The 9,034-nt window shown below is 39.3% G+C and overlaps 1 protein-coding gene across 1 annotated transcript; it reads right to left on the bottom strand.

Annotated features, from left to right (window-relative positions):
- Positions 1–3,439: 3,439 nt before the first annotated feature.
- LOC136473178 (NADPH HC-toxin reductase 1-like) lies at positions 3,440–5,241 on the bottom strand. The gene is made up of 5 exons (XM_066470857.1): positions 5,115–5,241; positions 4,751–4,923; positions 4,397–4,618; positions 3,750–4,132; positions 3,440–3,606 (listed from the first exon to the last, which is right to left on the bottom strand). Exons 1-5 carry the CDS (start codon positions 5,239–5,241, stop codon positions 3,447–3,449), a joined length of 1,065 nt encoding a protein of 354 aa, XP_066326954.1. The 3' UTR covers positions 3,440–3,446.
- Positions 5,242–9,034: the final 3,793 nt, after the last annotated feature.

Here is a 9,034-nt window from a genome sequence, read left to right on the forward strand (position 1 = left end):
TTTTTAATAATTAGCCTGATTCTACCCTGGTGTAGATGAAGGCGGATATAAACTATCATTTATCTAAAAACAAGCTTGCGTCGTAAGATTGGCACTCCCAAGAGCCGCTCCTCGCGAGAAGACGATAGCCACATGTACATACAGACAGTGAGACAATATTGCAGTAGTAATATACTAGTACTTGGTGGAGTCATTGAGGCGTTGAGAAGGGAGCGAGCATTGAGCAACCCGAGAAGACGATAACCTTGCTCCTCGCGGGATAGCATTCTAAGGAGCGGGTCCTCAACGTGACCATGGAGGCCACGCCACCGCTCACGCGTTCAGGTCTGAGTCCGATGGGCGATCCCCCCCCCCCCCCCCCCCCCCCCCCCCCCCCCCCCCCCTCCCTAGTGCTTGCAGATATGGGCCATTTGGTTGCTGGGCCAAATTCTACAAGCCGGGCCGAATTCTAACACAACACAGACGTTTACTGTTTGATTGATACACTGGGTTGCTGAAAACAATGGTACACTGGGCCATAGGAATCAGGCCAGTTTTTAAGGGCCAGTCTATGTTAGAACTTCATATGGTAAAAGAAAGATACATCTTTTCAATCGCCTAAAAAAGGGAAATTCTCTAGTCTGGGCGTCCTATCGTCGGGGGTGGTCGTGTTCGTGGGCCGTGTCACCAGCCCAACGGTGTCTCTAACCTTATCCTGCTGCCTCCATTATCTAGACGGAAGGATAAGGCTCCCTTCACCGCACGATCGAGGCCGAGGGGCCGCAGTCCACCACGGCACTGCCGATATGCCATGCCCCATCCCCGACAGGGGCAGCGACGCCCTGCCCCATCCCGACGGCGGCCACGGCGCCTAGCCCCATTTCGACGGCGGTCGTGGTGGACATTCCTCTACCGACAGCAGCGCTCCCTCTGCTTCCCCTCCGGCGGCGCTTCCTCCTCGCCTATGGATTCTGCCGTGATTCCCTTCCTGCTCAATGGTGGCGGTGGCAGCAAGCCGCCTCCCCTCCCCCACCGATGGTGGCGGCGGCAGGCACCCTCCCCCACGCGGATCCAAATCCAGTTCTCATGGCGCCTCAAGGGGGCTGTGGCAGGGCGCAGAGTGCGGCTTTGATGTGCTCGACGGCATGGCGTCACCTTGGCCGCTCGCTTCGTGCCACCAACGAGCTCTACATCGATGAACTTCTAATGCTAATGAGCCTCCATTTCTCCCAAGCAGCAAAAGAGATGTTCGCTGAAAGCGCATGTTTGTTTCAGATGTTTTCGAGGTATGTTGCAATTATTTCATGCGGATGTTGCAACAGCAGATCGAGATGTTGTATATGTTGCAATAGTTGTACATGTATGTTGCAAGCTTTTGTTCCCTATGCTTCATCTATTTTTTAGAGTATGTTGCAAGTGAATTTATCTGGATGTTGCAAACGTTTCACACATATGCTGCAAGTGTTTTATATGGATGTTGCGCATGTTTTGCAATGTTTTTTCAAGTGTTTTCCAAGTGCTTTTGCATGTGTTTCATAAGCATGTTTCAAGTGTTTCATTTATCTTCAGATATATGTTGCATCTTGATATTTCAAAAGTAGATTGTGTGTTGCATATGGGGATGCGCATGGGAAGCGGGAGGGCACGAGCGGTCCCCGCGCGCAGTCTAGCGGCGCAGAAGACATCCTAGGGCATGCTGGAGGAGACGTGTTGGCGCGAACAAGTGCGGCGCGCGGGAGACGGAGTGCAGTGCGGGCGTCCATCCAGGCGTCCATGCGCTAGCACTTCCGCTAAAAAACTCCAATATTACTCATTCTAAACTGAAACTAGTAAGATAGCTTCTGCAAATAACATGGCGAATTAGCTTTTCTTGTTATAATATTTATTTCGATTAATTAATTAACGGAGGCGGGCGGCTAAGGGTGACCGCCTCGGTTAATATATACCAACCGAGGCGGTTGCGCTAACCCAACCACCTTGGTTAATATGTTAACCGAGGCGGGCTAACCAACTGTTTCCGTAGGTCAGGATGAACCATGACCTTTGGACGGAGACAGATGGTTGCCGCCTCCGTTATTCCAAAACGTTGGCCTCTAAAAAAAAACTGTAGTAGTGTTTGTTTCTCAAGGCGCCCCATATATGAACTACTTGTTTATTAGTTATTTTTCTCTACTTTTACTTGTAGAACAAACTATTAGCTTTTCATTGTTTTTATTAAAGCTTTCCTTTAGCCATTGTGTTTCACATTGAATCTGTATTTTGGCATTTTTCTTTCCATCTTGTATGGAAATCAAATTGTTATTTTTAATTTATTTAATAGTATCGGTTTCTCTTGTTTTTTTTGGAACCCTAGTATCAGTTTCTTGATAAACCGTGGGAAGAAGGAATCAAAGAAACTGCATGAGGAAAGAAAGAATCTGTACATAAGAAAATCAAGATCACACGAATAAATCATAGGCTCGTTTAGCGTATGCCAACGAATGAAACTTGCATGTAACAATTGTCAGGTTTTATAGTGTTATATGTACTCCGTCTGTCCTGAAATACAAGATATTCTAAAATTTTAGGACATATTACGTGATAAAACAAATGACTTACATAACCCTGTATAACTACCTTATTTTGGATGAAGATAGATATTAATAGTAGGTGTACATGTGAATCCTTCTGTGCGTCTGATTGGGGTCCAAATTCTCCTAGAAACTGAATTATAATCACTTTATGGAACTGTTTGCTTGGTGCGCTGGATTCTTGAAACTAGAACTAGAATCATGAGAAACCAGTTTTTGGTTGTTTATGTGGACTAGTATCAGTTCCAAGTGATTCTTCTCGCTCTCTCTTTGTAGCGTTTGACAACGATTCTAGTGATTCTTCTGAGAATCTGAACATTTCTCGCTGCCAAATGCACTCCAAGTTATTTCATCTAGAGTTTCTTATAATTTGGGATAATTTTTGAATGCTTGATACTTTATATTTCAACACCGAGGGCTACACACAAGCAGGGTTTTCAGTTCTGATATTCATTTTTTTGTCCAACCCAATTTACCAAAATTCACAAAAAAAGTTTAGAGATTGTTTTTTAACTTCAACAAGAGATATGATCTTCTAAAATTTTTGTATCTAAACAAAATATTAGCATGATTTATGAAATTTATTGAGCAAAAGAATATGCAACACAAATAATAGAAAAATTGAGTCGAGTTATATCTTTGCAATAAAGCACATAAAGATTTCAGATTTTTATTTTGACCACCCCTGAAATTACCAAAAGCCACAAAAAAATTTGGGGAAATTTTGAACACTGCACAGCTGGACTAAATTAAGCTAACTCAAGGCTTATCAGTTAGCCTTGGTTTATCTCTTGTTTTATTTAAGTTTGTCTAGTTCGGAATTTGGAAAGTGTAAACTCTAAACTGGATAATGAACAACGTAAGTTCCCCCATGCTGCTATGATTAACCTTCGAGCTTTATCGTTTCTGCACGCTGAGCTTGGTTGCATCAAGAGAACCTAATCTCGCCGCACAGGCAACGCTGCTATCAAGAATCTCTTCCATGCCGTACTTGTACTTGAAACCCAGCTCGCCCAACCTGTCCCCGTCAGGCTGCACCCTCCCCACCGCCTCCGTCCTGACGCAGATCCAATCAATCACAACAGAAATGCAAATCACCTTGTTGTCAGATATCCGGACAGAGCAAATCATTCATAGTCTGTGTTCTTGACTTCTTGTGCAGGGTGATGATGGTGTGAAGGCATTTGAATTTGATCTTACTCTTTCAAGATGTCGAGGTGAGGGAACTTCCTGGCGTAGTGGCCGACCACGTCGTGGATCGTCGGGTACGCGGCGGCGCAGAGGAAGCGACCGGCGATGGAGGGGCGGCGCTCCATGCAGAAGATGAGCGCATCGCAGACGTCGTCGACGTGCACCGGCGGCAGCGATCCCAGGAGCTGCTGCAGGATGCACGGGAGCCCGAAGAGCGGCTCGTTGCGGGACACGGGCGACACGGCGCTCTCCACCGTCTCCGGGGCGCGCCCGAGGACCGTGTCGCCGGCGACGAGCCCCAGGGGCAAGGTCAACACCTCGAACGCCGGACTCTCGCCGCCGTTGTAGCTCAGGAGTTCCTGCTCTGACTGCAGCTTGGACAGTATGTACTTCTGCAAATGGTCGTCAGATTTAGCCGTTAATTGAAAATATACTACATGTTTAACTAAACAGAAATTAAGGGAGCTGTTATGAGTCTATACAAATTCAGGATTTTGTTTGATATGTACGCATAACTGATAATCCAATAGTCCATTTTTTTCATAGAAATAGGAACAGATTACATACTGTACGTAAACAAAGTAAATCCTCCTAGCAATCAGCAAAATTGTCCTTTATCGTTCAGTTCAGAAATCAGACGAAGCTTCATTACTTACATCGAAGTGTGCGCTTCGGAGAGGATAGTCAACGTTGAGCGAAGTCCAACAAGATTCACTGATGAAATCTTTGTACCCGATGACGCCGGAGACCTCCTCCTTCAGCGGCGAAGCGGCCGACACGGAGGCGGTGTGGTTCACTCGCTTCACCGTCCTGGACTCCTCGCATTGCCGGAGGATCGCGCGCGCAGCGTCCACTACAGCTTCCGGCGTGCTCCTATACTGCTCAAATTTTCGTTTGGAAGGACAGTAATTTTCATTTCCACGACTAAAAGAAGAGACTGCACGGCGCCTGACCATGACTCACTCTTTGACTAGTAAAAGAATGAAAGGGAGCGCGATGACAAACTTCACCTTGGAGTCGGTGTTTTCGAGCCCGAATGGCGTGGCGACGAGGAAGACGAACTGGCACCCAGCGATCGCCGGCGCGAAGGTGGCGGCGTCGAAGAGTTCAGCGTCGAACAGCCGCAGCCACTCCGCCGCGCCGGGGACCAGCCGCCGCAGCAGCCCCGCCTTCTCCTCGTCTCCTGCAGCCACCAGCAGACGAATCCGACTGAGGTCTCCGAATCAGGCAGCCACGCACAAGAGAGGAGAGCGGAGAGCCGATCCACTCCTTTTGCCTTTCGGCGTGTTTCGCGACGCGCGGATCGAGCTGGTGAGCCGCCACCAAACAACGAAGGAGGTCACGGCCTCCCTCACGCACGCATGAGTGACGCACCGGTGTTCCGCAGGGTGGCGTGGACGGTGTAGCCTTTCTCGAGGAGCTTCTTCACGAGCCAGGAGCCGATGAACCCGGCGCCTCCGGTGACGCACACCCGCACTCCGCTGCTCTCGTTTTCGGGCATGGCTGCCAGTAATAGGGTTCGGAATTTTGGATTGGACCTATGGCCCATGGGTTTCCTCTGGCGTGAGAAAACTGGGCGCATGGTCTAGTTTAAAATATACTACTCCATTTTCATTTACTTGTCACCGAATTTGTACTATAGCAATTTTGATCATACATTTTTTTCTGCAAAAAAATTTTAGATACATCAAGTTTTCACATATATGATTCTTTATTGAACATACTTTATTAGTGTTATATATATTAAAGTATCTAAGATTTTTTTAGAAGAAAAAATAGATGGTCAAATTTGCTACAATAAAAAGTTGCTGATAAGTAAACACAAACTGAGGGAAGTACTCATAAGCAGGATACCAAAAGTTGACCGTCTACCCGGCTGTGGACTTGTGGTCAGTGTCCAGAGAGAGAAAGGTAAAATAGTGCGAGAGGCCCGGCCTGTTCGTCTGGGCCTATCGTAAAGGATCGTAAATTTTCAGTCAGAACAGTATTTTTCTCTCACACAAATCAGTCAGTAGTACTTCTTCATGAACCAACAACCATACGAACCAGTCAACCGAACAGACTGCAAGTCAGGACTCACGTATGACTGGAAAATACTAGGTAAGATCATGTTTGGATGAAAAAAATATTTTGGAGTTTCAGAAAAAACTACTATAATTTTGAAACTTTGATTTCAAGGTACCCTGAATTATCTGTATATAATGACAAACTTTACAGTTTTGAATGCAACAGTATTGCTAAAACTATAATCTTTTAGGAGTTTAAAAACACTTTAATCTAGACCTCTTTTCTATAAACCATTATTTTGCACATCTATATATTCTAAAACTACGGTTTCTTAATACCATGTCTTTATCATTATGAAAGATAATGCAAAGTAATATTCTAAGTTTGCATTTAACATATCCATATATGTCATTGTGAAAGATATTATAAGGTATTATCTTTATATTTGTAGGTACCTTAGTCATTATAAAAAAATAAATAAAAATCTCTGAAATCTACACATAAATAGTAATATATATTATTAAAAAAATAAAACAATATCCATGAAGTACGATACACATATATATTTCTAATTCATAGGCTTCTATAATCATGAAATAAAATAATTATAATGCTATATTCCACCATGTATATCAACTGAACATGTATCCGTTATGGTTAATAATTATTTTAACAACTTATGAACACATGAAAAAAATGTTCACTTAACAAACCACGTAGCAATAACACTTTATATTTATACTCTATGATAATAAATTTCATAAATTATTATTTTAAATAACTTTATATATTTTTACTGAAAGATTATGTCATATCAATATTATTAATTTAATTTTATGCACACTATGATACATAAATAATACTACACAAAATTAATCCTATGATATAACAAATTCAACATGTTTCCTGTCGGGATGCAAGCCGAGTTTCAACTTATGTGAAAAACAATACTACTAGGACATAGACTCTTTTTAATAAAAAATAATTTTTGAATAAAAGATAAAGAATACTAGAATTCTAGGACCTAGGCTCTTTTTAATAAAAACAATTTTTAAATAAAAGATAGATAATACTAGAATTCTAATTAACATGTGAAAAAATTGCAACACTTGATTAAAAGTTAAAAGATAAACTATAAATTTACTAATTCACAAAAAGGGTTGTATCAAGAGTTTACATAACTTAAGACTAGATTTCAACTAAATACATATTACACTAGAAAACAAAGATAAGTACTAGAAATTCTAACTAGAGGTCCCACTGGAGCTTGCATGTTCATCATCACAAGACTTGATAGGAAAATAAAAGATAGATTCTAGAAATTCTCATAAAAATGAGAAACATCTTACCATTAAGGTATAACCTAATCATCATTGATAATAATAAAAATAATAGCTATTGGATCTATTCTATTTTCTAAATAATTATCTACTTCTGCTATTATGTTAAACAATATAAACTAACTCATGACTCTATTTTATATTGTTCACATATGTCGTTAAGAAAAATGGTCTAAAGTAGTTCTAAATTTGCATTTAAGTACCGATGTCCTATTATTATGATCGATAATTTACATAACTCCACTTTTGTCTCATTATTAGAAAAATTAAATATCCCCTCAAATCTAAATCTAAATTATCAACATATCCTATTACATAAAATTTATTTAGATAATGAACAGAGCCTATATATGTTTCTACGTTACCCCACCTCTATCAATATTAATATATTAAGATTTGATTAAAGTAAACATATGCGTTGTGCCAACATGCATGAGCAATAAAATATATTTGTTATGTTTTATCACATAAACAATATTTTCTTAATAACACATATACTAATAATACTAACAAATTATTTAAAACCATATAACCATAACTATAATTTATATAGATGGTTACTTTAGATATATTTATGTATTTTAATTAAAATGATTGACATGTCCATATTGACAGTATAACCATAACAGCAAATATAATTTCTTGATAAGAAAATTCAATCATCTTGACAAGTAGAGACCATTGGTGGCTATACTTTCTTGGTCTTTTAAGAATACTTTAGAGTAAAAAAATCGATCATTATAAGGTATAAGTATTAAAATTCTCTTTAGGTTAGCAAAGCTACCCCTGTTTGAGATCTCACTTCAAGCTCTATGACTTATCTTAAATGATATATGGTAGATGTTTCAAATAATGGCTTATGCTATTGTAGTACTTAAGAACATACTCTATGGGTCTAAAATCCTTATTGTAAAAAAGTGCAAAAAGGATAGTTAATGAAAGATACAACAAGAACAAGAGTTTCAACTTAACTTGAGGATATAAAAAAAACCATAGGGGTTGATAAGAATAAAATTTGAAAAATCAAAATTTAGATTCATGGCTTCATAAGATACATGATACAACAAAAGCCACTAGGATTAATAATAAGGTTTCAAAGTAATTGCGTATTTAAAATATATAGAGGTGCCATGCAAAGGAAAAATATGAATATGGATAAAAAATATAGATTAGTTCCTTGAAAAAATGGTAGTTAATATGTTTATGATATCTAGATAAGACTATAGTGTATCTACTATGTATATTATGTTAGAAAATAAACAAAGAGAAAACATACAATTTAATATAGGTAAGTCTTTATGAAATAAATATACTCCCTCACTTACAAATTATAAGACATCTTGGGTTTTCTAAATACATAACTTTTGTTATACACTTAGGTGTATCTATCCAGATACAAAGTAAAAACAATATATCTAGAAAAGCTAAAGCGTCTTATAATTTGAAACGAAGAGATTATTAAACAAAAATACCTAACACTTATATCTTCTCTCGCACGTGTTGATGGACTAGTAGATAGCTTAATTAAAGTACTACCTCCGTACAAAAAGATATAATTCTAGGTTTGCACTAAATCAAATTTCCTTAAGTTTAAATAACTTTAACTTATAGAAAATAAATTATTTAATTAATCTAATGATACTTGTTTGGTATCATAAATGTGATATTTTCTTATATATCTGTAAAAAAATTTAAAACTATTTGATTCCTTAGACTACAGGAATTATATTTCGTTTGGCAGAAGTAGTAGTTTATATACATCCCATGCAAGATACAATAATGGCCGAGTACAAAAAAAAAGCACAAAGAGAAGGTACAAGTAAAATCAAAGAGAAATCCAGTAACATTTGAAGTACCACCACCGGAAAAAAGGTCTTTAAATGTGCATTCCAAAGTATATAAGAGCACTAATAATGTCAACTAATTTTTATATCAAATTTGCCAATT

This window comes from Miscanthus floridulus, chromosome 8 (assembly GCF_019320115.1).
Source record: "Miscanthus floridulus cultivar M001 chromosome 8, ASM1932011v1, whole genome shotgun sequence".
NCBI classification, from domain to species: domain Eukaryota; kingdom Viridiplantae; phylum Streptophyta; class Magnoliopsida; order Poales; family Poaceae; genus Miscanthus; species Miscanthus floridulus.